This window comes from Neomonachus schauinslandi, chromosome 16 (genome assembly GCF_002201575.2).
Source record: "Neomonachus schauinslandi chromosome 16, ASM220157v2, whole genome shotgun sequence".
NCBI lineage: Eukaryota > Metazoa > Chordata > Mammalia > Carnivora > Phocidae > Neomonachus > Neomonachus schauinslandi.
Genome location: NC_058418.1, coordinates 6,263,166 through 6,290,506, shown reverse-complemented (window position 1 = coordinate 6,290,506; position 27,341 = coordinate 6,263,166). Strand labels below are relative to the sequence as shown.

General features: G+C 53.3%; 2 protein-coding genes across 3 annotated transcripts in view; one reads left to right on the top strand and one right to left on the bottom strand.

The window, feature by feature from the left end:
- Positions 1 to 19,563, top strand: part of MYH14 (myosin heavy chain 14) — an 85,745-nt gene extending 66,182 nt beyond the window's left edge. For both annotated transcript variants that reach the window (XM_044911268.1, XM_021681382.2), the window contains 10 exons: positions 804 to 1,016; positions 3,238 to 3,450; positions 4,296 to 4,457; positions 6,137 to 6,265; positions 6,852 to 6,940; positions 7,025 to 7,148; positions 13,936 to 14,144; positions 16,797 to 16,905; positions 18,504 to 18,676; positions 18,784 to 19,563. In XM_044911268.1, the coding sequence (XP_044767203.1) occupies positions 804 to 1,016; positions 3,238 to 3,450; positions 4,296 to 4,457; positions 6,137 to 6,265; positions 6,852 to 6,940; positions 7,025 to 7,148; positions 13,936 to 14,144; positions 16,797 to 16,905; positions 18,504 to 18,676; positions 18,784 to 18,937 (1,575 nt within the window). In that variant the 3' untranslated portion in view covers positions 18,938 to 19,563. The remainder of the gene's footprint in view (positions 1 to 803; positions 1,017 to 3,237; positions 3,451 to 4,295; positions 4,458 to 6,136; positions 6,266 to 6,851; positions 6,941 to 7,024; positions 7,149 to 13,935; positions 14,145 to 16,796; positions 16,906 to 18,503; positions 18,677 to 18,783) is intronic.
- A 5,675-nt stretch (positions 19,564 to 25,238) lies between these two features.
- KCNC3 (potassium voltage-gated channel subfamily C member 3) overlaps positions 25,239 to 27,341 on the bottom strand; it is a 10,896-nt gene continuing 8,793 nt past the window's right edge. The window contains exon 5 of the mRNA XM_044911354.1: positions 25,239 to 25,264. Within this exon, the coding sequence (XP_044767289.1) occupies positions 25,239 to 25,264 (26 nt within the window). The remainder of the gene's footprint in view (positions 25,265 to 27,341) is intronic.

Sequence of the window (27,341 nt, the reverse complement as noted above, 5' to 3'; positions counted from 1 at the left end):
ACATCTTCCTTTCCTTTTTCTTCCCCTTTCCTGTGGGACTCCAAATACCTGTGTGTTTGACTGCTTGATGCTGCCTTGCAGGTTATTTTTGCTCTGTTAATTTTTTTACAGTCTTTTTTTTCCTTTTTTTTTCCCTCTCTATTTAGATCATGTCTATCAACCTGCTTTCAGGTTTACTGGTTCTGATGTGTCAAGTCTGCTCTCGGTTTCCTCCAATGACTTTTTGATTTCAGATATCATGCTTTTCAGTCCTGGCCTCTCTAATTGGTTCTGTTTTAGTTTCAAATCCCTCCTGCAATAACCTCGGGTCTTCACCCACTGTATCCATCTGGTCCTGAAGTTTACTAATCATTGTTAAAGTCCTTGTGCGATGATCCCAGTGTGGAGGTCATCTGTTGGTCTGTTTCCATGGACTGGTTTTTCTCTTGACCATGAGCCCTGTTCTCTTCCCTTTCGGCACGTCTTGCAAGTTTTATTATTGCTAATTTCTGTGTCTTAAAAAAAACAGCAAAGGTTGAAGTACATTTTTAAAAATTATGTACATGTTTTTTTACCACTACCCCAGGAGGAAGAAATAACCTTTCCTCTGTTGGGTTTCTAGAGTGAGGGGCTCATCAGTTTGATCCACTCAGGAGTTGGGCTGGTCTGGGACACAGTTGCAACTTTAATCCCTCTACCTCCCTCTTGTGTCTCTGCCTTTGTCTCCCTCTCTCTCTGTCCCTGGCTGCTCCCTCTTGCCCATCTACTTGTACACTCCTTTCAGCTAATCTGTTTCCCCCACCCCATCTCCCTCAACCCGGAAGCTCCTGGCAGAGGAGAAGGCAGCTGTACTGCGGGCGGTGGAGGAACGTGAGCGGGTCGAGGCGGAGGGCCGGGAGCGCGAGGCTCGGGCCCTGTCACTGACGCGGGCGCTGGAGGAGGAGCAGGAAGCACGTGAGGAGCTGGAGCGGCAGAACCGGGCCCTGCGGGCAGAGATGGAAGCCCTGCTGAGCAGCAAGGATGATGCCGGCAAGACCGTGAGCAGGGGCCCCCACTCCCCAAGACACACATGCCGGCCACTGCATGCACCCCTGACGTTGGGCGGCACATACACATGTGCATGTTCTCATGCATGGAACATGAAGAGCATCAGCCATCAAAGTTACATGTTCATGCCCAGCACAGAATGGGGGGAGAGCTGCTGACCAGGCATACGTGCTCCCATAACACCCACAGAGTGTGAGGAGAATCTTCCACCAAACACATGTGTTCACACATGCAGGAAGTAAGGAAAGCCATTCATCAACACGCATGTTCACATACAGATGCACAGAACAGGAGAATCTTCTGGAGAACACACCCATTCATATGTACGCAGAGCATGAGAACCACTCATTGCATGTGTGTATGAATAGTCAGAGCACGTGAAGAGAATTTACCACAACATACAGCCTAAGAACCACACCCCAAACATGACTGTGTGCACATGCACACACCACACACACATACATCCCCTCACACACACCACACACACATATATCCCCTCACACACACCACACACACCACACACACGTATATCCCCTCACACACACCACACACACATACATCCCCTCACACACACCACACACACACCACACACACATATATCCCTTCACACACACCACACACACACCACACACACATATATCCCCTCACACACCACACACATACCACACACACATATATCCCCTCACACACCACACACACCACACACAAATCCATCCCCTCACACACACCACATACCCAGGGTGAGGACATCCCACCTTGCCACCCCCAACCCCACTGAGCACATACAGGCTCCCCCCAGGGCCAGGGAGGAGTCCCCTAGGCCTGTCCCCAGTCCCTACTCACCCAGCCAGCATCCCAGCCTTCTGAAAGGTCCATCACACCCTCCACTCCATCCTTCCTTAGTTTGTCCAATAAATATACTTATGGAGCAGCAGCAAGGACAGGCCCAGGGACACCAGCCCCCCTGACTGGTGAGGGGAGGCACTGACAGAAGACGTGGTTCAGTGAGGCCCTGGGCAGACACACTCCTGATGTCCTTCCTTATTGCCAACAACGTACTCTCATGGGTACAACGGATAAGGGCTTTATCTTCTCCACACACTCCAGTGTATATCTGATGGAGCTTTTAGCCAAGCCTGGAGAGAACCCCTAAGCCCCGTGACATACCTTGGCCTGCAGCCCCAGGCACTCTAGAGCCAAAATCCAGCTCATACTCAGACTACTAAGGTCTCTCCTTTGGGAAAACGGCCAAGTTCTACATGGTGACTCCAAAGGCCTACTTTGTGGGGAATAGGATGTTGATGGGAGAAAGCTGAATTCCTTCCAGCAAATAAAACTGAATGGCAGGTGCCAAATAGGAGGGGAAACCTGTTGGCCTCTTCTGCGGGCAGAAAGTAGACCCTGTCCCTGATGAGAATTTCCATGAGGTTCTTTGGGCAGTAGTGACAGGTAGATAGGGTCCCTGCCCCTGTGGAATTGACAGTGCAGTGTGGGGGTGGGCGTTGCACAAAAAGACACATAAGCTCATGTTAAATGACCATTGTGACTAAGGCTGGGTTGGGGAGGGGCTCAGGGCCAGCGGCCTGGGTAACAGAGAGGCCCCGACAGACCAAGGAACACTTTTCTGAGACGGTGACAGTTAAAGGAGAGGCATGATGGGGGAGGGGGGTGTCTCAGAATTCATAAACCCAGATCTGCCTTCACAGGGTGTTTGGGATTTTAATTTACAACTCCCTGGAAGGGCTGAGAAAAAAATGACAGGAGATAGTGGGATGGCGCTATCCTGGGGGGTCCAGCACAAATCAACACTCGAGTCTGGGGCAACATCCCTTCAACCCATGTCCACACAGGATGTTCCCAAACCTGAAGCCCCTTAGTGAAGTGAGCTCACGATGCAAAATCTCAAAACCCATGAGGAAATAATCCACCGTGAGTGAGAGCTGACCTAACAAACACTGGAACTGGACTCTCAAGGGCTTCGGATAACAGAACTTGCACGCAGAGGTTATTAATGAAATGTTTTAGGATGATTCAGAATGAGACACCTAGTAACTAGCTGCCTGGGAAATGGTGAATGAATGAGCAAACCAGAATGTGCACATCACCTTGACCATCAAAGCTTCCCTCACACTGTCCTAGGATAGATCTGGGATCCTGGCCTCCCCCTCCCTGTGCCCAGGTGCGCAGAGCTCACCCTCCCATCCCCTCCAGGCACATGAGCAGGAGCGATCCCGCAGGGCGGCAGAACAGATAGCCAGCGACCTTCGAGTGCAGGTGACGGAGCTGGAGGACGAGCTGACGGCAGCCGAGGACGTGAAGCTGCGCTTGGAAGTGACCCTGCAGGCTCTCAAGGCACAGCACGAGCGTGACCTGCAGAGCCGAGATGAGGCTGGCGAGGACAGGCGGCGGCAGCTGGCCAAGCAGGTACCAGCAGACCAGGCTGGAGGCTGGAGGGCGCCCATCCGGCTGGGAGGGCTCTGCTGCCTGCAGGCTGAAAGAGGGGCCAAGGAAGTCTCACTCACCTACCTGCTGCTCAGTGTTGCTTCCCAAGGCCCTCCTGCTCCCCAGCCCATTCACCCAGCATCACCCATGAACCCACAGGCATGTCCCATTGACAGACTGACATACCCGATCAGACATCATCATTCACCCAGCATCTACCTGGGTACCCACAGAGCCCCCCACCCACACACAACCTCTCCACCAACCAACACTTTCATCCAGCTGCTCCTCCATCCGCCCAGCTACCCCCTTTCCAGAAACTTCCTCTCCCCAACCCCCAGCCCCCCCCCTCCAGCCTGCCCAAGCGCTCCTCCATCGCTCAAGGACCAGCTCCTCTACACCCCACAGCCTTCCTCCCTTGCTCATTTACTCATTCCCCTCTCCCTGTGGTTGGCAACATCCATTCATGACTCGCCAGTGGGGGGACTTCAGGTGCTCTGCCGCTGGCTTGAGCTGGGTGCTGAGCATGGGAGGGGCAGGGCAGCCGTGAGTGTAGAAGGAGCCTCTGGAGCTGTGCGGGAATGGGCTGGAGGGGACACATGGGAGCAGAGCAGAGGCTGGAGTAAAGCGGGCTTCGGAAGGATAAGAGCCTGGGGCTCTGGGGACGAGGATCCGGGATCCCTTTGGGGTGTAGAGGAGCAAGAGGGCAGGAGGAAAGGCGCTGGTGGCCTGGACAGGGGCTGGTGGGTGCACGTCTAGGTCACTAGCATGTAGCGGGAGCCTGGGCCTCCCGCCCCCTGAGCCTGCCTCTCCCGGCCTCCCTGCAGCTGAGGGATGCGGAGGTGGAGCGGGACGAGGAACGCAAGCAGCGCGCCCTGGCCGTGGCCGCCCGCCAGAAGCTGGAGGCGGAGCTGGAGGACTTGAGAGCCCGGAACTCGGCCGCCGCGCAGGGCAAGGAGGAGGCGGTGAAGCAGCTCCGCAAGATGCAGGTAGGGGTGGGGCTTAAGCCCCCTGCGAGTCGGCCCCTTCGACCCCACGAGCTGCCGCTCTATAAATATCCATGTGCCAAAGGCTCACTCGCTTTTTATATTTTTTATTTCCTTTACTTAAAATGCTTAGCTGAAAGTCCAGTTTCTTCATTCTATTTAATTTTTGAAATGTAAATGCCTTAGGGTTCCTCCCCTAATATCAAAGTTATATCTGGTTGTTTAAAAAAAATTGGAGGGACGCCTGGGTGGCTCAGTTGGTTAAGCGTCTGCCTTCAGCTCAGGTCATGATCCCAGGGTCCTGGGATCGAGTCCCACGTCGGGCTCCCTGCTCCGCCGGGAGCCTGCTTCTCCCTCTGCCTCTCCCTCGCTCTCTCTCTCTCTCTCTCTCTCTCTCTCTCATGAATAAATAAATAAAATCTTTAAAAAAAAAAATTGGGAGGGGTGTTGCCTGGATGACTCAGTCTGTGGAGCATGCGACTCTTGATCTCGGGGTCGTGAGTTCGAGCCCCAGGTTAGGAGTAGAGATTACTTAAAAAAATTTTTTTTTGGTGATAATAATGTGTACGTGTAAAGTCTAATTTTTTTGTAAAGTAAAAAAGTACAGAACTGGACTGTCCGATACAGTGGGTGCCAGCCCCATGTGGCTGTTGGGCATCTAAGGTTTGGTGGGGCTGAAATCCAAATTACGTGCTGGATTCTGAAGACTTAGTACCAAAAAAAAAAAAAAAAGGTAAAATATCTCAATAATCTTTATAGTGATTATAAATGGAAATAATAGCATTTTGTATATGTCAGGCTAAATAAAAATACAGTGTTCAAGCAACTTTCACCCATTTCTTTTTACCTTTCTAATGGGGCCACTTGAAAATGTAAAACAACGCATGTCCTTGCAATATCTCCCCATTGGGCAGCGCTAGGACAGAAAGATCCCTCTCCAAAAAGTAAAGATTTCCCACTACGTCACCCCTGAGAGAAGGCGCCTGCACTGAAAAGCTGTTATTATCAAGCAAGTAATAATATTCATAACCGCCCAGTACCAAGCCCAGTACTGTTCTTACCGATCTCTTTACGGAGTTCTTTTTTAATGGTGGTAGGCATCAAGTTTGTGTTTTATTTTTCTTTAAGCGCCATTGAAAAGTCTTACGCTGACATCTTTACACACTCAGTGGTGTGGCCGCATAGCAAAGTGACTAGAAGTGGAAACCCTGGGGCCAGGTGGCCTGGGTTCAAGTCCTGACTCTGTCATTTAGCACATTTGGCTCGTTGCTGAGCCTCTCTGGGCGTCAGTTGTTCCATGTCTACACTGGGGAGGAAACTAGTCCCCACCAGCTGGAGTTGTGAGGATGAAGGGAGTCAGTACGCGTGTATAACAGAGCCTGGCCCACGGTAAATGTTCAGTAAGTGTGCGCCAGCATTATTATTACTGCAGAGTCCAAATACTACACCCATTTCACGCTTACTTTAGTTTTAAGGTGTTACTTTTTTTAAATTGGAGGTAGCCGAAGCCCAGAGAGCGGGAGGGGCTGGTCCAAGGTCACAGAGCCGGGGGCTGGGGCGGGCTGCAGGGCTTTGCTTGCTCTCTGGGAGCCGGGGAGTCTCCGCAGGGCTGAGGCGAGGGGAGGGGCTTCCCCGTGAGTCACGATCAGGCTGCACCCGCTCACTTGCTTCATTCCGCCCAGGCCCAGATGAAGGAGCTGTGGCGGGAGGTGGAAGAGTCGCGCAGCTCCCGGGAGGAAATCTTTACCCAGAACCGGGAGAATGAGAAGCGCCTTAAGGCGCTGGAGGCGGAAGTGCTGCGACTGCAGGAGGTGATGCCAGAATGGGCGTGGCCCTGGAAGTGGGGTGGGCGGGGCCCTGAGGGGGCGGGCCCCTGGGGATTGGAGGGGGGGGGGGGTCGGGGCCAACAGACTGGACTTGAGGGTACTAGGGAGCCCTGGGAGGGTTCTGAGTAGAGCAGGGGGAGATTAGAGTCAGGAAGGCTGCGGAGAGAGGACAGGCCTGAGCTGGGACCATGGGGGCAGGGAGGAGACAAGGCAGAGAAAGTAAAGGGTCAACATGGACAGGGCTGTGGGTCGTAAGGGGGCAGAGGAAGTTAGGAGAGACCTGGGGGTCAGGCCCGGTGACTGGGGGGACCTCGAGGAGCAGGTTGGAAAGGAGCAGTGAGGCCCTGCTGAGGCGGGGGTGTCTGGCGGTGGACATGAGTCAGGGGCTCTGGAGAGACCGATTTAGGAGACATCTGCCTGTAGACTGAAGTTCATTCCAAGGTTGTCCAGGGATGGAAGGTCGTGTGCACTGAAGATAGGCCAAGAGACTTGAGGTGTGAGAGCAGGGAGGCCGATGCCCAGATAGCCTCACCCCGCCACTGCTGACCACCAGCCCTCTTTGCCATCACAGGAACTGGCCGCCTCTGATCGTGCCCGGCGGCAAATCCAGCAGGAGCGGGACGAGATGGCAGACGAGTTGGCCAATGGCAGCCTTAGCAAGTGAGTGGCCCATCGTAATGTGGGGCAGGGCACCCTCCCTGGCCCTTGCACCCTCTCACCTCCCCCTGTTCCTGTTCTCCTTAGGGCAGCCATTCTGGAGGAGAAGCGGCAGCTGGAGGGACGCCTGGGGCAAATGGAAGAGGAGCTAGAGGAGGAGCAGAGCAACTCAGAGCTACTCAATGATCGCTACCGCAAGTTGCTCCTGCAGGTGAGCACTGTCCCCCCAGATGGACTGGGTCCTCGCTGACCTGGGACCGTAATCTTCAGTCCTTTTATTCAATAGATAAAGGAGAAGGGAATGTCCGGGTTGGGTTTTAATGGTTGAATAGGAGTTCTCTCTGATGCATTCATTCCCTTGTATTTCTGAGGCTTCACAAGGGCTGGGTCCAGAGATGAATGATGTGGGGTCTCTGTCCTGCAGAGTTGGCATGTGTGATAACAGAAGTATCTTGGGCCCAGCAGACAGATAGATGGACAGAGATAGAGAGAGAGTGGGGGAAGGAGGGAGAGAACTTGCTGCAAGAATCATAAGAAGGTATGTGGAAGAAGGGACATTTAGCTGGGGTTTTAAGGCATAAATAGGAGCTAGGCAGACAGAGAAAAGCATATTTTCATTTGTATATTTATTTATAAATACACTCTGAGGCTTCTGGAGGCTCAGGTCCTATTCTGGGTGGTGCAGGGGACCTGGAGATGGATCATTCCAGGTCTCTGCCTTTAAGGACATCCCAGTCTGATGGAGGAGACTGACTATCCCAATACAGAAGTCCAAATGAAAATGGAGGAAGCGCAAGACACTGTGAGAACCTAGAGGAGACTACTGACCCAGCCTGAAGGCTGGGGGCTATCAGGGAAGACTTCCTGATGGAGGAGATGTCTTAAAAGATCTTGAAGGAAGTTAAGAGTTTGCCAGGCAGGCAATGGAGGGATAGGATTTCCAAAGACAGACCTATGTCTCCACTAATTCATTCATTTTTTTTTTTTACTTGAGAGAGAGAAAATGTGTGAGAGGGGGGTGGTGGGGAGGGGCAGAGGGAGAGGGAGAGAGCATCTCAAGCAGACTCCATGCCCAGCGTGGGCTTGATTCCATGACCCTGAGATCATGACCTGAGCTGAAATCAAGAGTTGGATGCTTAACTGACTGAGCCACCCAGGTGCCCCTCATTAATTTTTAAATACATATTTTGAGGCCTTTCAGGAGCCATGCCCTGACACTGCTTGGGATGCAGAGAAGAATAAGACCCCAGCTCAGCCCTTGGGGAGCACCTAAACCAGTAGGAGAGGCAGTCATACTCCAGGATGATGATCTCATTCAGAGTGAAAGCCCAGTCATACACAGGGCCCCACACTCTGGCCCCTGGCTAACTCAGACCTTTTCTCTAACCCTTCTTTATCCCTGGTTGACTCTGCTCCAGCCACACCAGCCTTCTCACTGTTCCTTGACTTTTTATTTTATTTTTTCCAGTGAATAGAGGAAGTTTTCTGTTTCTTACCTCAGGGCCTTTGCACTTGCTGTTCCCTCCTCCTGGGAGAAAGCTCTTATCTCAGACCACCCCATGTCTCATTCCCTCAGAAGAGCCTTCCCTGACCACCCTGTGTGAAACAGTCACACTCTCTCACACAATTCCCTTCCATTCTCTCTGCTTGAATCTCCTTCATATCACTTACCGTTACCTGGAACTATAATATATATTTACCTGTTTGTCTGCTGTCCATCTCCCCAACAGAATGTAAGCCCCTTGAGGGATGCCTGATTGGCTCAGTCGGTTAAGCATCTGACTCTTGATCTTGGCTCAGTCTCGATTTCAGGGTGGTGAGTTCAAGCTCCGTGTTGGGCTCCATGCTGGGTGTGGAGCCTACTTTAAACAACAACAAAAAAAGAATGTAAGCACCTCAAGAGTAGAGCCTCTGTCTTAATTGTGATCACTACTCTAGCTCCAGAACCTAAAACAGTGCTGGGTGCTCATTAGAAGTGAGGTAAATAAGCCAGTACATGCCCTAGTGAAGGGAGCACAGGATCCTACAGCCATACACGGAATGATGGGACTTAACTGAACCTGCATCCTTGGCTGTTAGTGAAAAGGAGAATGTCTTTAAAAATCAAAATGGGGGTGGGGCGGTGTGCCTGGGTGGCTCAATCAGTTAGACATCTGACTCTAGGTTTCAGCTCAGGTCATGATCTCGGGCTCCTGGGATCAAGCCCCTGAGTTGGGTCTGTACGCAGCAGGGAGTCTGCTTCTCTCCCTCTGCCCCTCCCCCCTGCTCATGTATGTGCGCACGCATGTGCTCGGTCTCTAAAGTAAAATAAATAAGTCTTTAAAAGAAATCAGAATGCGGGCAGAGCACCTGGGTGGCTCAGTTGGTTAAGCATCTGACTTCGGCTCAGGTCATGATCCCAGGGTCCTAGGATGAAGCCCCACCTTAGGCTCTGCACCCATCGCGGAGTCTCCTTGGGACTCCCTCTCCCTCTGCCCGTCCCACCTTCTCTCTCTCTCTCTCTCAAGTAAATCTTTTTAAAAATCAAAATGAAACTTAAAAAGACACAAAAAAAGGGGCGCCTGGGTGGCTCAGTCGTTAAGCGTCTGCCTTCGGCTCAGGTCATGGTCCCAGGGTCCTGGGATCGAGCCCCACATCGGGCTCCCTGCTCCGCGGGAAGCCTGCTTCTCCCTCTCCCCCCTGCTTGTGTTCCCTCTCTCACTGTCTCTCTCTCTCTCTCTCTCAAATAAATAAATAAAATCTTTAAAAAAAAAAAAAAGACACAAAAAAGGATTTACAAGAAAATAGCAAATATTGAAGACTGGCTAAGAAGATCCAACATACAGTAATGGGAGTCCCCAAAGAAGAAGACCCAGGCAGGAGGACAGAGCAAATAACCTGAGAGTATAATGCAGGAACTTTCCTGAAATAATACAGTTGGAAGCTACATACTGGAAGAGCACACTGTGTACCCAAGGATATTGACCTATCAAAACTTACACCAATTGGGACGTCTGGGTGGTTCAGTTGGTTAAGCGGCTGCCTTCGGCTCAGGTGATGATCCCAGGGTCCTGGGATTGAGTCCCTCATCAGGCTTCTTGCTCAGCTGGGAGCCTGCTTCTCCCTCTGCCTGCCGTTCCCCCTGCTTGTGGCTCTCTCTCTCTCTCTCTGACACATAAATAAAATCTTTAAAAACAAACGAACAACAACAAAAAAACCACAAGAAAGAAAAAATAAAAAAACAAAAATCAAACAAAAAAATACCAACGGGCATCTGGGTGGCTCAGTCAGTTAAGCATCTGCCTTTGGCTCAGGTCATGATCCTGGAGTCCTGGGATCAGGCCCCACATCAGGCTCCCTGCTCAATGGGGAGTCTGCTTCTTCCTCTCCCTCTGTCCCTTCTTTCTCTCACTCACTCTCTCTTTCAAATAAATAAATAAAATCTTTAAAAAAAACTGATACCAAGACAGATGCTAGTGAAACTATGGCACAAATAAGGGGTGGGTGGGTATCCTTATTCATCTAGGGAAAAATGAGCACATGATCTGCAAGGAAAAGAAAATTAGATTGTCATCAGATTTTTGAGAGCAAGATTTCATGCTGCAAGAAAATGGAAGGATATAGTTAAGATTCTCAGAGAAAGATATGAGCCATGGGTTTTGCACCCAGCAAAACTTCCTTCCAAGTATAAAGGACAGAGACGAGGTGCCAGCATGCAGGAGCTCAGGGGCCGTGTTCCCACAAGTGATTCCTGAGGAATCTACGAGACCAGTGGTTCTCAAAGTGACCCCAAGGCCGGCAGCATCAGCATCACCTGAGAACTTGCTGGAAATGGAAGTTCGAGGGCCTCAGCCAAACCCAAGTGAGTGAGGAATGCCAGAGGTGGGGCCCAGCAATCTGCTTTAGCAGGTCTTCCAGGTTCTGAGGCATGCCGCCTCTGAGAGCCACCACCCCGGAGAACCAGGTTCAGATGATCGATCGGAATCATTAGAGAGACACCAGCGTGAGGGCATAACGAGCGTGAGGTTTGCTCATTGTTCTAAGACTCAGTGAGGGCTGAAAAGGAGTAAGAAAGGTACCAGCTGTCTGCTCAGTTGTGTGTAGTATAACTATTTTTAAATTAAGAGAATGGGCAAATATGTAAAAAAAAATTGTATTACTAGATTGAGTAATTATATTGGTAGTGACAGTATTTGCGGTGTGTTTCTGAGACCATCACGTGTGTAACGTGGGATAAAGTAAATGAGTAAAGACGGCACATCCACATTCTGTTGCCACCCAAGCCTGTAAGCATGTAAGCACCTAAATGTAGATGTGTCATGAGGAGAGGCTAAATTAAAACCAAGCAAAACCCTGTGGTTCTGAATTGGACTTGGGCGTGTTCACATGAACTTGTGAGGTATTTTAGAGAGCCATCCTATCTCTGTCCAGAAGGCCTGAGAACAATAGCCAGTCCAGTAGCCATGAGCATCCCTGGTACCCAAGTTTGTGGTCCAGAAATGCCATGTTCCGCTAAAAGAAACTGCAACTTCTTTACAAACGGCTGATTCCAGATCTGAAACAGGAAATGAACAAGAGGAGCCTGGAGCGTCTGGTCATACCATGCCTTGGTCTCCTCAGGCTGCCGAATGGGCGGCTGGGTGGGGGGGTGGAGGGCGGGTGCCTCACACGACAGACATTTATTTCTCACAGTTCTGGAGGCTGGGAGTCCAAGATCAAGGTGCCAGTGAGGTAGATTTTTTTTTTTTTAAGATTTTTATTTATTTATTTGAGACAGAATGAGAGAGAGAGAGAGCACATGAGGGGGGGAGGGTCAGAGGGAGAAGCAGGCTCCCTGCCGAGCAGGGAGCCCGATGCGGGACTCGATCCTGGGACTCCAGGATCATGACCTGAGCCGAAGGCAGTCGCCTAACCAACTGAGCCACCCAGGCGCCCAGCCAGTGAGGTAGATTTTATTCTGAGGCCTCTCTCGTGACTTGGAAGCAGCCACCATGTGGGTGCATGCGTGGGGAGAGAGTGCTTTCTCTTTTTTTTTTTTTTTGAAGATTTTATTTATTTATTTGACAGAGAGAGATGCAGCGAGAGAGGGAACACAGGCAGGGGAGTGGGAGAGGGAGAAGCAGGCTTCCCGCGGAGCAGGGAGCCCGATGTGGGGCTCGATCCCAGGGCCCTGGGATCATGACCTGAGCCAAAGGCAGACGCTTAACAACTGAGCCACCCAGGCACCCCGAGAAAGTGCTGCCATCATGGGGGTCCCACCCTTATGGCCTCATCTAACCCTAATCGCCTCCCAAAGGCCCCGTCACAAGATCCCACCACACTGGGGCTTAAGGCTTCAACGTAGGAATTTTAGGGGGACACAAGCATTGAGTCCACAACATACCAGTTATCAAGGAAGCTAGCAAACTTTTTTTTTTTTAGATTTTATTTATTTATTTGAGAAAGAGAGAGAGAGAGCACAAGCAGGGGGAGCAGTGGAGGAAGAGGGAGAAGTAGGCTCCCTGCTGAGCGGGGAGCCTGATGCAGGACTCGATCCAGGACTCTGGGATCATGACCTGAGCCGAAGGCAGACGTTTAACCAACTGAGCCACCAGGCGCCCCAGGAGCTGGCCTACTTATATTAAAAAACACCTAGACATCAACCAGGAGAGGCTCCTGTTGGCCCCAAATGGAGCAATTGGAGCTTCTACAAGAATAACAATCACAACTGCTTTAAATCTATCCAATCTGTTTAAATCCATGAGTTCACAATGATTTTCTTTCAATACTCATTAGTCACTACATTAGTTTCCTAGGGCAGCCATGACAAAGTACCCCAAACCAGGTAGCTTTAAAACAATAGCAAATTAGGAGCTCCTGGGTGGCTCAGCCAGGTAAGCATCCGACTCTTGATCTCAGCTCAGGTCTTGATCAGGGTTGTGAATTCAAGCTCAACACCAGGCATGGAGCCTACTTAAAAAAATAAATAAAGTGTATTCATAGGGTTGTTGTTGTTTTTTTTTAAAGAAACGTACACAAAAGTTTTCAAATGGGCAAGATTCAATTATAGGATCTAGGCCTTCATCTTTGAGTGATAAAACTCGAAAGAGGAGCAAAGAAGTGATTACCGTGAAAGTCAGGGCAGTGTGCTGTTTTGTGGGGAAGGTAGGGGTTGATATTAGGGTGGTGACATGCAGGGCCTTCTGGAATGGCAACATTCTATTTCTTCACCTGGGTGGGAGTGACAGTGGTGTTTGCCTTTTGTTAACTCCTGACGTCATAGACTTGATCAGTTTCTGACTTGCTGTATTACAGTTTCATTTTCCAATAAAAAGTTAAAAAAAAAAAAAGCATATGCTAATCACCATGCCGATGTGTTCCTGTGAGGACGCAATGTAATAAAGTATGAATCAGACTGGATCTGACTCACTTCCTTAGCCCCGGCGCAGGACCTCACTCCGAGTACGAGCTGAATAAATACACAGGAACTATTATTAGAGGTGTGTTTACACATTCTCAATGTAGTAGTTACTATTTGTTGAGCTGGCATTTCTTAAAATGATCCCGCATGTCACCCATATCAGAACCACCTGAGGTGCTTGTTGAAAATACGGATTCATGGACCCACCCACCCCCACCCCAGATCAGCTGGAAGCAGAATTTCTGGGGGGTGGGACCCTGCGGTCTGCATCTTTTTCACAAGCTCCCCAGATCCCAGTGCAAACAGAAGTGTGATAATCCTTCGAATGGACTCATTCACAGAGGTAGAATTTATAGCATTTAAACAAGTCTGTGATAGTCTTGTCAACTTATTAAAATAGCAGAAAGCTATTGGAAAGGTTAAAACCCGGGGCTGGCGCTGCTGTTGGCTGCTAAGCCAATCAGGAAAAATACATGTTGACATTTATTATTTAGTATGTACCAGGCTCTGTGCTCTGCACTTAACCATTGTCAACTCAATTGTGGGAGGTGCCTGAATTTACCTACCGTCTTCCCTCTGAGACTCCCCCGTGATGGTTCTGCTTTTCCCACTGCTACAGGTGGAATCACTGACTACAGAGCTGTCAGCTGAGCGAAGTTTCTCGGCCAAGGCAGAGAGTGGGCGACAGCAGCTTGAGCGGCAGATACAGGAGCTCCGGGGGCGCCTAGGTGAGGAGGACGCTGGGGCCCGGGCCCGCCAGAAGATGATCATCGCCGCCCTTGAGTCTAAGCTGGCCCAGGCTGAGGAGCAGCTGGAGCAGGAGAGCAGGTGGGTGTTAGAGGAGGGCACAGCTGGAGGGTGATCCCCACATTCTGGTCAGGGAGATGAAGGGGAGCTGTGTTACAAGCACCTGGTTTAGAAACATCCAAAAGGCATCATAATATTAATGATTGCTGATTTCCTCTATTATTTAGGATGTTTGGGCTGCAAGTAATTGCACCCCCACTAAGAATATGATTTAAACAGTAATGTAGGGGCGCCTGGGTGGCTCAGTCGGTTGAGCGTCTGACTCTTGGCTTTGGCTTGAGTCATGATCTCAGAGTTATGGAATCGAGCCCTGTGTCAGGCTCCATACTCAGCGTGGAGTCTGCTAATCCCTCTCCCTCTGCTCCTCCCTGCTCCCACACAGTCTCTCTCTAAAGTAAATAAATCTCCAAACAGTAATGTAGCAGTTAGCTCTAGCTGCATAACAAACAAGCCTAAACTTTAGTGGCTTAAAACAACAACCATTTCTTATTGTTCATGAGTCTTTGGCTGGCTGATAGGTTCTGCTGATCTGAGTGTGGGGGCTTCATTCATGCATCCATAGCCGAGTCAGCTAGATGGATTTGCTGATCTTGGCTGGGCTCTCATTTGCTTAAGGTCTTGCCTGGGACACTGAGGCTAACTAGTCTCTGCTCCAGACTGGCCCAGGATTGTTCACATGGCAGAGTCCAGGTTCCAAGAGTGAGGGAAAGTGTTAAAGGCTTCTTGGGGCCTAGACTTGGAACTGGTACAATGTCACTTCTGCTGCATCCTCCTGTCACTAAAGCAAGTCATGTGGCCAGCTCAGATTTAAAAGAATGGTGAAATAGATTCTGTCTCTTGGTGCGAGAAGCTGCAAAATCCTATTGCAAAGTCTGTGGATACAGGAAGAGGTGAGAATTGAGGCCATTTCTGTCCCAGGCAGAGCAGCAGCCTTGGGGACACATGTGGGAGACATCAGGGCATTTGGAGGAGGGTGACTGGTCCTGGGAGCCTGTGACTCAGGAGAGAGATGGGGAGGTGAGAGCCTTGAATGCCAGGCTGAGGAACTCTGTCCTGGGAAGTTGGGAAACCATTGCGGGCTGTGAGCTGGGGAGGAGCAGGGCCAGTGCTGGCTGTAGAAAGTCTCCCTGGGGGTCAAGTTGGGAGCAGACTAGAGGACAGAGACTGGGAGCTGGGAGGCCAGGGAGGAGGCTTGGTGCTGGTCCAGGTGGCAGGAGATGAGGCCTAAGCTGGGGCTGGGGTGTGAGGGGATGAAAAAGAGGGACAGGAGGGATGGAGCTGGGGGCTGATAGGCTGTTGTGGGTATGCGGGAAGAGGACAGTGTTAGGGGTTAAGTCCTGGTGACTGTGGGAATATTGGGGAAACAAGTTGAGTTCACTGGGGAGCATGATGAGCATGAGAGGTCTCAGGGACAGGCAATGGGAACCAGCCCCAGATGGTCATGAAAGAAGGTGTTCTCATCCCAGGGCCTGGCCAGGAGTCCAGAGGTTCATGGGAGATGTAGTTTGGGGTCTCTGGGGAGACCTTCCAGAGGTGGATGGATACACCAGTCTGAGCTCCTCCTCCACCGTTATACAGATGGAGAAACTGAGGCTCAGAAGGTATTCATGACCTGCTCAAAGTCACCCTGGGAGCAAGGAGTGGCCAGGGGATCTGTAGCTGAAGGAGCCTCCCCCACCATATCCCTTTCCATGGCTCAAGCCCTCCCACTTCCCCCAGCCCGTGCCTGCCTCTCAGCACACCTGAGGCTGCCGAGCACTGCCCATCGCTAGGGGCCCCATCACATGGACTTCACCCCGGGTGTGATGGTCCTTGCAGGAGAGGGCAGATGAGCCGGGGCCACAGATGGGGAAATTTGGGAGAGGGGAGGGAAAGGCTTTGAGGGGACAGGAGGTGAGGATGGCTCCGGTGTCTGACCTGCAGATCTAGGAGGAGCACAGGGGAGGAGGAGCAGGTTGGGGAGAAGGCGCTGAGCCAGGCGGGGAATGTGAGGGGTGTGCGGGGTCTGGTGGTTGGCCGACGCTGGGGGCCCATCCAGGCTGGAGCCCAGGAGACAGATTTAGCAGATTTAGCAGGCTGCTGATGGGTGTGGAGACCTGGGGTGCAGATGAGCTTGTCCAGAGAAAGGGTGTGTGTGTGAGAGGGGAGAAGGAGCCGGTGTGGGTGAGGGGGGTGCTCTGGGCTTCCAGAGTGTCCCCCACACACGTAGGGACAGTGGAGAAGGGAGTTGAGAGGGAAGGGACGGGCCAGGTCAGGTGGGAGAGCACAGGTTTGAGTTGGGGGCTCAGGCTGGAGGGGACAGGACAGAGTTCAGGGGGCAATGGGACAGGCTGGGCGAGGATAATGCCCCATATCTGACCTGGGGACTGGTGGTCAGTGAGTCAGTTCCCTGAGAGGAGGACTGGGGGCACACAGTGGGGTATGGAGAACTGGTACAGACATGGAGACACTTTCAGGAACATTGGGCATCTTGATACAAGTCAAGGACTAGATGCCCTGGAGTCGGGAGCCTGGGAGCCATGTCTGACCTGAGTAGACTATGGGAGCCACTTGGGGGTGGGAAAGAGGGAAGAGGCCACTCTGAAAACAGGACAGCAGCCACTGGACAAGGCTGAGGGGACAGAACACCACGTAAGCACCTCTCCTGATTGTCTCTTTCACGCCCCTCTCTAGGGAGCGCATCCTCTCCGGCAAGCTGGTGCGCAGAGCTGAGAAGCGCCTTAAGGAGGTGGTGCTCCAGGTGGAGGAGGAGCGGAGGGTGGCTGACCAGCTCCGGGACCAGGTGAGCAGCCAACGTCTCTGGGGAGCACTGTGGGGGATGGTCTCCATGCTATCTTTGTAGGCCGTGAGTTCCCATCGCGAGAGGCCATGTGCGGCCACCATCCTGGGGCTTGGTACATCAGCAGAGAGCTGGAATCAGTGACTTTGTGATCTGTAGATTGTGGAATCTAGGACAGGTCCTGGTGGGGAGCTGAGACAGCTAAGGAGAAGGAAGAAAAACCCTCCCCAGAGGCTAGGCCGGGGCTAAAATCATAACGTGTAATGTTTACAAAATGCCTTCTATGTGCCAGGCACTGTGTGAAAGACATAACGTGTAGTACATTTAGTTCTTATCAGAACCCTATAAGGCAGGTACTATCCTTTCCCCTCTTATTCAGGTGAGAAAGATGAGGCACAGAAAGGTGAAGTAACTTGTTCAAATTATTTAGCTCATAAGAGATGGAGTCTGGGTTCAAACCCCAGGACTCTGGAGGCAAAGTCTGTGCTCTTAATTATTTACTGAGCAGCAACTGTGCCCCCAAGTACTGTACCATGTGGTTTAAAAACAAAAACGTGTCTGTATTCTTTCACCTGCCCCAATGCACAGGTGGGAAAACGGGAAACTTTAAAAGGGGACACAGTTTGTACCAAAGTCACACGGTTAATAGAGACAGAGCCTGCATCAGATCCCAGGTCTCTCTGACTATAGACAGAGTCACCGTGCCCTTAAAAGCTCAGCTGCGGCTTATTCACCCTGCATTCCACAATTATCGGGCACCCAGTACTATATTTGGCATTGGAGATATCATTGGAGATATGGCTGTGAACAAGACAGAGAAGGTCCCCCCGTTCACAGAGCTCACATTTGTAGCATAGGAAAAGGAAGACACCTCTAAACAAGGAAAGATGAGGACAGATTGTGACAGTGGCTATGAAGGAACAGGAGAATGAAGAGAGAAGATGTGGAGGATTAGGGAATACTCCCTAGATTGGGGGTTGGGGAGTGGTGTCAGGAAGACCTCTCTAAGGAGGTGTCATATGAATTGAGAACTGAGGGGAGAGAAAGAACCAGGCAGAGGGAGCAGCAGGTGCAAAGGCCCTGGGGTGTGGAAATAAGTCTGGTGAGTTTAGAGCAAAAAGCAGAGCAGTGTGGCTGGAGAGAAGGATGGGGAAGGGAGTTTGAGTGATAAGAAATGAGGCCAGAGGGGTTGGTGGGAGTCAGATCACATGTGTCCCCTCCCTGGAGACAGAGATGGCAGGGTTTGGGGACGGTCTTGATGAAGATGGTCTGGCCAATGGGTTTATGGGAAGAAGACCCTGCAGGGCCTGGAACGCCGGACTGAGGGGCTGGGACCTTGTCCCAGCGCCACTAGGGAGCCATGGGAGGGCTTTGAGCAGAGGAGAGATGGGGTCAGCTCTGGGCATAGAAAGACCCAAGTGAGGGACAGCCTCACATTTGAAGCTGGGATGGAGGCTGGCAAGAGGATCTAGAACAAAGCATGAACAGAAGGCAAGGCACAGGGTGTGGGGTGTGGGGCAGGAGGGATGGGGCTCTGGGGGCCAAGGGAGTGGGTGAGGACGTCACCTGGAAACTCAACCCAGCCCTCTGCTCCCACCAAGCTGGAGAAGGGCAACCTTCGGGTGAAGCAGCTGAAGCGGCAGCTGGAAGAAGCTGAGGAGGAGGCGTCCCGGGCTCAGTCAGTCCGCCGGAGGCTGCAGCACGAGCTGGAAGATGTCACAGAAGCCTCAGAGTCCATGAACCGCGAGTTGAACACGCTGAGGAACCGGCTCCGGTACGGCCAGCTGCGCATGCGCACCCTCGCCCCATAGGCCCCGCCCCCCAGCTCTCTCTGCCGCCCTCTTTTAACCTCTATCTCTTGGTTTTCCCTTCTCCCTGCAGACGCGGCCCCCTCACCTTCACCACCCGCACCGTGCGTCAGGTCTTCCGACTGGAAGAGGGCGTGGTCTCAGAAGAGGAGGCCGAGGAGGCGGAGCCTGGGGCTGGGCCGCCACCCCAGGAGCCTGATGGGCCGCCGGTGTCCCAGCCCCAGTGACCCCATCCTGTCTCCAGCCATGGCCCCTCCCTCCCTGGCCCCTCGATGCTCCAGTCCCAGGAACCCTCCCTCCGGCTTCTTGCACTTTGGAAATGGTGCCACCCTCTGGCACTGCAGCACTTACCAACCCCATGGTGGGGGGGCGGGGGCGCTGAGACCTCCTGTGAACTCCTAAACACAGAGGAGCAGACGAGCAGGGAGACGAGGACTGGGGCTCTCGCTGGGAAGGAGATCGAGGTGTAGTTGGCAAGCTGTGGTCCCGAAGGGCTCCCCTCTATCCTTAATTGTTAATGATCTTTATTAGCAAGGGAGCATGGCTCCCCTGCCCTGCGAAGCTAGGGTTCCCTTCCCCCGCTCCCTCTCTTCCTCTCTCCACTTAGCTCCTGACCCCTGAACTTCTGATCGACAACAGCCTGAGCCCCAGGTCTCCACCAGCCTTTGACCCTTGCAGAGGGGCGGGATAAGGGGACCCCTCTCTCCCCCCCCCCCCCCCCATGCTCTGCCCTCCTTTCTGGTTGCTCTTGTGTGATCACAATTCGGTTGGATTTTCCTGCGGGGGCTGGAGGAGGCCCCATATCTTCCCAGCGTCCAGGCTCTCGCAGAAATAAACTCCAACCCCAACTGGACCTCCATGGGGCTGTAGTGTGTTCCTGCTCAGGGATCTCTGATGGGGCAGCAGGTGGGGCAGTCTGCTGGTTCGAATCACAGCTGACCAGTATTGGGAGCCTCCGGGGTACCGGCATTTAATGTGGAAAAACTCATTTCAGCCTCCTTCCCAGGTATTCCCTCCATTATACAGATGGGGAAACAGACTGAGCTGTGCTGTCCCTTGCTCCAAGCCTCCCAGTAAGTGCCAGAAGGGATGCTGCACTCTGGCTGACCCTCAAGTCTTTGCAAAACAGTGACAGAGTGACTGTTGAACCACCTGTTGAGTAGTGATCCTTTGTTTAACTGAACATGGGCTAAACGTGGGACGCTCGTCTCAACCTTCAACACAACCACTAGAGGTAGGGATTCCATTGCTTTCCAACACCTAGAATAGTGCCTGGCATTTAGTTGGAATTCATGTATTTGCTGAATGAATAGATCACCCCCTCCTGCCCTGTTAGAGTGGTAGAAACAAGCCCAAGAGTTGAGAGACTTGCCCAAGAACACACAGCTACCAAGGAGTTGAAGCCACACAGTCTGGCTTCAGAGTGGGCAATATGGAGCATGTGACCCTTGGCCCCTAACCTCTTACTGGAGACCTAGCTCCACTCCTCTCCTAGGGTTGTCACCCTGACCTCAGAGCCCTCACAGTTTCAAGTTAGGGGTGTGGATCCCCATTTTTACCATCAGGAAGACTGAGGCAGTCACTTCTCCCCCCCCCCCCCCGCCCCAGTCAACCCCCAGAAGAGTCACAAGCTGAGAGCCAGCGATCAAGGGGATGTCTGGACCCCCTAAAGTGCACACCCTTGCTACTTTAATATGACCCCTGTTCTTGAAGACCCAACTCCTCTGCTCCCAAAACTCCCACCCTGGCCCAGATCCGGAGACCTTCCCAGCAAACAGGTTGCAACTTTTAAATGAAAAGGAAAACTTTTATTTTGGTGGGAAGTGAGAGGGTGGGTGGGAAGGGGGCATGACACTTTTTCTTTGGGGAGGGCAGGTGACATGCGGCAGCTTCTGCATTGGGCGGTTCATGCACCCAGGGTGGGCGTGGGGGAGACTTGGGGGAGGGGCCATACCGACCCCTCCCTCCCTGCCCTGGGGGTGGGCTGAGAAGACCCGCCATTAGCACCAGAGTTGGACGATTTGCAGACCTCCCCTCCCCACACTGACTCCAGACGCCCGCCCCCATCCCTGAGAGCGCCCCCTCGCCACTCCTCCCACCTCCCACTGCGACAGGCCAGGCCCGCCCCGCCCACATTTGAGTGAGAGAATCTTATTGCTGTGTGTGTGATGGGGAGGAGGAGCCGCTGAACTCAGGAAGACCCCCGCCGTTCGTTCCTCCCCAATCGCCCCGCCCCCCGCCCCGTGTCCGTGCGTTCGCGGAGCGCAGGAGGGGCGCGACATGCGTGTGGGGAGCGCGTCATGCAGCGCATGCGTATAGTTGCAAGCACCCTGGCGGCCGGGGAGAAAAGGGGAGCGGGACTTGGAAGTTGTCCCTTTAGCTCTCTCTCTTCCTCCCCGAATCCCACACTGTTGACTTGGGGGATGGGGGCGGTGGTGAAGGACGTGAGTCACGTTCTGTAAAGGGTTATGATTGTGATTATTTTTAAAAGCTGAACTAAAAAGCTGGGTACGTGTGGCAGATTGGCGAGCAGGGGGGAGACGTTGGGAAGAGGTCTGTACCCTTCGGAAAAATCCTCACCCCCTTTCCCCGCACTGTTCGGCTTCCGTGAGGGTCAGGGGAATCTGGGGGCTTTTTTTTTTTTTTTTATTTTTAAAGAAGTTAAACCCTTTGGCAACATAATCAGTCCCCACCCTCATACCCTGGTGTCTGGAGTCCCTAGCCCTTTGCCTCGCCCCACCCCGCTCCCACCAGAACCTGCCCCACCCCTCACCCCTGATTCGTCAGGGTTTAGGGTCCGAGGGAAGGATGGGGGGGGACTCAAAATGCCCCTTGCATAGGAATCGTTGCATCAAGAATCGTGCTCAGTGACACCCCCCCAACCCTCGGGTGGGTGGGGGTTCCTGAGGCCGTGGGAGCAGAGGGAGGAAGGTTGCTAATTCCGTGGGCCTCCAGCTCCAAAAGGGGGGGTCCCCTCTAAGGATTCTGGGACCGGTGTGGTCTCTGGGCTTGGGGGAGGTAGCGCATCCTTGAGCCAGGATGGGATATGACAAATGATCTTCCACCCGCGAACATGGCAGGATGAGGAATGCCGGGGAAGGGTGGGCTGGGATCCCAGCCCCGGTAGGTTTGTCGTTTCCCAAGCTTCTGATGTTCCAGTATCCCTTGACGGGGGCACAGCCTCTGCTGTAAGTGGAAACACTCTACCCTAAATAAACGGTGTCTGGGCCAGGCAGCAGTATCTGGACTTACCGGCTTCTGTGCAAGATGCCATAACGGACAAAACTTTGTAGATTAAGTGTCGTTGTACTGCCTAAAACCCTAGCACATCACCAGGGGTACAAATACAACCCTCTGGGAAACACTGATGTCCATTAAGAGGGTCCCTTTGGGGCACCATTTAAGGAGAGGGGCTCTTGGAAGAGGCAGGGCTAGGCATAAGAAAGGGGATGTCCAGGGGAAGGTCTGGTTCCCTGGAATTGCAGACAGGTTGAGCCTATCTTGGAAATTCTAGCATCAGGAGAACCTGAGGTGGATGTCTGATGTCAGAGATTTGGGGATATTTGGAGGGGGGGAGGCCTGAGGATTTGGTGGTGTCCAAGAAATGTCCAAGTGGGAAGGATTTGGAGCATCCCAAAGGCTGAAAGTGAACTGAAGGGCTGGGTCAAGTCTTGGAGGTTTGAGGTGCTGGGATGCAGTCCAGGCAATGGGTGGGGAGGGGCTTGGGGGGCAGCATCTGTATGCAGAGGTTAAGTCCCAGGACCCTGTGGGGATTTAGGGGATGCGGGGTGCCAGGGTTGGTCTCAGGAATTCTGGGTGCAGGTCTCATGTCCTGGTAATCTGGAGGGGGTGTCGGGGAATTTTGTGTGCTAGGGCCAGATCATCCCAGAAATTCTGAGATGGGAGGTCTGAGTCCATGCAGCAAGAATAGAGGCGAGCAGATCCCTTGGGGGGGGTCTGGGGAGGGATGAAAGGGTCACATCCACCAGAGGGATCCTCCTAAAGGCTGAGGGAGCAGCTGTCCACAGCACAGCCCTGTGCCTCTGCTTCTACCATCTGAGCTCAGCTCGTTTTTTGGGCTTGAGTGACTGTTCCTCCTTCCCCCACATTGTTGCTAATATATATATTTTTTACATCAATGTGATGGGTTGCCCTCCTGGGGTGAAGGGTAGGAGGCTAGGATACCCTCCCGTGGCTTAAAGGCCAGCGCGACTCCCCTGAGGTCCCTGCCCCCTCCCCAGAATGCCCCTTCCCTCATTCGCGTGGCATGCAGCCCCTGGCGGCTTATTGCTGAGGTGGAGTTGGGGGCGGGGTCCAGGTTGAGAGAGGCATGCAGAGTAGGGGAGAGGCGCCCCAAAATGGAATTGGCATAATTTGGACGTATTTACAGGAGTTTATGGGAGCGGGAAGTCCTATGGCTCATGGAGACCTGAGAAGGCTTTATTTGGGAGTGGGGGAGTGGAGAGTTGGGGGGGGCTGGACTTTGGCTCCTCCCCCTCCATCCTGGGAGCCCAGGTGGGGGTGAGGGGTCCGGGGGTGTCTGCTGGCGTCGTCGTCTCGGTTGCATATTATTAATGACTTTTTGATTTTTTTTTAAAAAAAAAACCCTTTCCCCCACCCCCCACCCCCAGCTCCTTTGACCTTCTTCCCTGTCACCCCCGAATCCCCCCACGGGGGGGAGGGGAGCGCTAGAGGATGGAGGGCAGGGTTGGGGGAGCGCGGCGGGCGGCCCTGGGAGAACCAGGGGGAGTGGCAAGGGGCGCCAGGCGCAGGGACACCCCGCTCAGGCCCGCGATGCTGCTCAGGCTGCGGGATTTCTCGTAACCTGGGGGGGGGGTCAGAAACATGGGAGGAAGCATGGAGATGGGGGTGCAGGGAAAGGGTCCAACAGGGAAGCAGGGGAGAAACGGCCAGAAGGGATAAGAGGCGGAGAAAGAAAGAGAGAGAGGCAGAGAGACAGAAAGAGGTTAAGCAGAGGGTCAGGGATAGAGACGGTGAGGGAGACAGAGGGGATGAGAGACGAGACAGTCAGACACCAAGACATAACAAGACAGATGGCAGAGGCAGAGAGATGGACAGAGGCGGACCAAGGAGATGGAGAGAGAGAGGTGAACAAATTGGACAGTCAGTCAGCATCAAGGAGAAAGGTTCAGACATGGGGAAGGGGGAGAGACCCAGGGTTAGGAGGCAGGGTGGCGCCCGCCCACCGAGCCTCCCTCACCCCAACCCCACCGCAGCCCGCCCCCCACCTTCCCTCCCCCTCCCCCGTTGGCCCCCTTATCTGAGGCAAAAAGGTGGGGGGGCAGCAAGGCGGATGGTGGGCAGCACGGGCATGGGGAGGGAGCTCGGGCATGGGGAGGGAGCTCGGTGGAATGCATGTAGGGGGAGCAGCCGGTGGGAGGGCTCAGGTGGGGGCTGACCTAGTTGTGGGGAAAGGGGGAAAGGCAGGAGATGGGGCTGTGAGGGGGAGCAAGGAGGTAAAGCTGGCAATGCCCCCGGAGGGGCTAGAGAGCAGTCTGAGAGGGGCAAGGCTCACCTGAAGGTTGTAATGGGGTATCTTTAAAGGGTCATGAAGTCTTGAGGTGGAAACCTTCTGATGGGAAGGTTCTAACAATGTCTTGATAGCCAAAGGGGTCTAAGATTGGGGAGTATGTGTGTGGTTTCTTGAAAGCTTGGGAAGATCTGAGTTCTGCCAGTGTCTGGGGGAAGTTCTAGTGCTTCTCTAGGCGATGCCAAGAGGTCTGTCTGGATAAGGGCATCTTGACCAGAGGAGAGGGGGCCTGGGGGGTGGGGGTTGGAAGCCCAGCATCTTGGGGACACCCCCTCCCAGCCATTCCCAATTGCTAACCTGGGGGGAAGGGGCAGGGGGGGACCGAGGGTCTCGCGAGGTCTCAGGCGGTGACAAGAGCTGGGGACAGAAATACACAGAGTCACGGTGGGGGAAGGGTGGTCAGGGGGAACCCCCCAACACAGCCTCACTGTTGGGGGGACGGAGAAACGCCGGAATCTCTTCTTCCTCTCTGGTGTTTTCCGGGGGAAGGGGAGCAGTGAAATGGGGGCGGCCAAAGACATCAAATATGGAAGGAGCTTCCGGGGTGGCTGGGGGGGGGTGGGGGGGGGGGGGGAGGGGGGAGAAGGAGGGGGGGGGGGGGGAGGGTTGGGGAAGAAGGGGGAACAGGTGTCAGGTGTTGGTCTCAGGAGGCTGGTGTGAGAAGAAGGGAAGGGTCATGGGGTGGGCAAGGGGCGGGCCAGGGGGAATGGTCTTGGGAGAAGGAGTGGGGGGACCGTAGTGGAAGGGGGGGTCACCCAGGAAGGACAGAGAGAAAGGGAGGAGCTTGGGAGTGCAGGAATGGGGAGGGATCCAGGACCCAGGGGCAGAGAACTCAGTCAGCCCCATCAGCTCCAGCCATTATTTGAGTTCGATGAATGGATTTTGGCATCAGAGGCAAGAGCAGCGGAGACCTCCACCCACCCACCCCCACTCCACCCTCCCTTCCATTCCCAAATCCTCCACACTCCCTCTGCCTCTCAATTCTCTGGGGGCCCATCTAGACCTGGGGGGGGGGACAAAGGGTGGAAGGGGACTGGGTGCAAGCAGGGGGAGGGATGAGGTGGGAGCAGGGAAGGGGGGGGATGAGATGAAAATGGAGGATGAATTGGGGCAGATGGAGGGATGGAATGAGAAGAGCCACAGTCCCTCCTGGACTAGGAGCCTGGAAGCCTGGGTTCTCATTCCTGTCTGCTCTGTGAATGGGGTTGTTCATGGCCCCCCTGAACTTCTGTGAAACAAGGGGCTTGAGACAAGGGTGTCCCTGCAGGCTCCCCAAGTCCCACGACAGCATCTTCCTAGGCTGCAGACAGGGACCCTTTGGGCTATATCTCTGTATTTCTAAAGAAGGCTCCACAGATGGTTGCTGACGGATTAAGTGATAGATAGGTCAAGTGCCTTCAGGCAGCTTCCTGTCACTTTGAAGATCAAATCCAGCCTCTCACCAAAACCCCTCATGATCCTCCCCCCCCATACTCTGTCTGACACCCCCCTCCCCTCAGCTACTCAGTTTCAGCCACACTTCCCTCCTTGCTCTTCCTTTGACAAACCAAGCTCATCCCACCTCAGTATCCCCTGGAACTTTGCACTTGCTGTTCCTTCTGCCCCACTGGCCCTTTTTACCATTCAGGTTTCTGTGTTACCTCCTCAAAAAGGCCTTTGCAGAACCCCCTCATCTGAAGTGGCCAGAGTAAGCATCTTGTTCGTTTGTTTGACTTTCTGCTTCCTCTGATCAGGAGGTGGCAAACTTTTCCTGCAAAGGGCTAATTCCTAAATATTTTCAGCTCTGTGGGCCACACGTTCTCCGTGGCAACTCTTTCACTCTCCTGTTGTAGCACGACAGTGGCTGTGTTCCAATAAAGCTTTATTTACAAAACAGCTTGCTGGCAGACCTGGCCCATGGGCTGAAGTGTGTTAACCCGTGCTGAAACGTGTACGCTCTGTGATGGCGGATTCTTGCTTTGGGCACTGCCAAATCTCCAGTGCCTGGAACTGTGCCCTCAGTAATTAGCTGCTCAATGGATGGATAGATGGATAGATGGATGGAGGAAGCAAGCTCTATGTGTTAAGTTAGGGTTGCCATGAAGATTGCAGAATATGTGTTCACTTCCTGGCATGAGATAAATGCTAGACTGTGTTTGCTGAAAGATTCATCTACTACCTCGCCACTCTGGCCCCCACGTCTCCTCACTGCCAGTCCCCCAGCCTTGTCCCTCCCGAGCCCACCTGGATCCCTGACTCCCTCTACCTTGTCCCTTCCTCTCCATCCCTGTGCACAACCCTGAGCTGGGCCCAGGTGGCATCCTCCCCCTGGACCTTCATCCCAGCCTGTGACCTCCAGCCTCCTGACCTCCAATCCATCCGCACACAGCCCAGGAGCTGACCTGCCCTCCCCGGGGCGCTAAACAAGGTCCTGGCCCTTCAGCCCAGCCCGGCTTTCCTGCCTGTCTGCCTGCCAGTCCCTAGTCTCCTCAGCTTTGCTTGTGCTGGTCCCTCTGGCCGCTACCCTCTAATGGGATCACTTCTTCACTTGAGGTCAGGCTAACTCCAGACATCAGTTCCTTCAGGAAGCCTTCCCCGTCACTTCCCTCCTACCCGGGGGAGTTTCGAGTGTTCCTCATACTGCGCATCCGTGTGCTACCTCCACTTCCAGAGATCACCTCAAATAGGGACTTTCTAGGTCGGTGTCTGTCTCTCCCATCAAACTGGGAGCTCCTCTGGGGGCAGGGGGATGGTCTTCTGCCCTGCTGATTCCCTGTGCCTAGCACCGCTCCAGGAACGTGCGGGTACTCTAAGCGCTGGCCAGTTCACAAGCCACTGGGTTAGTGACTGAGTCTTCCTCACCCCGGCGTGCACCCAGAAGTGTCCTGGGTGTGCACCCTGTTTTCTTAATTGAATAATAATAATAATAATAATAATAATAATAATAATAATAAAACACCCAGGGGGAGGCAGGGAGAGAGATGTGGATGGGGGTGAGGATGGGGGGTCAGTCGTGAGGGCAGGGAAGGGAGGTCAGGCACATGGTGGGGAGGGCTGGGTTAGTTCTGGGGGGTTAGTGAGGGGCAGGGCAAGTCCTGGGC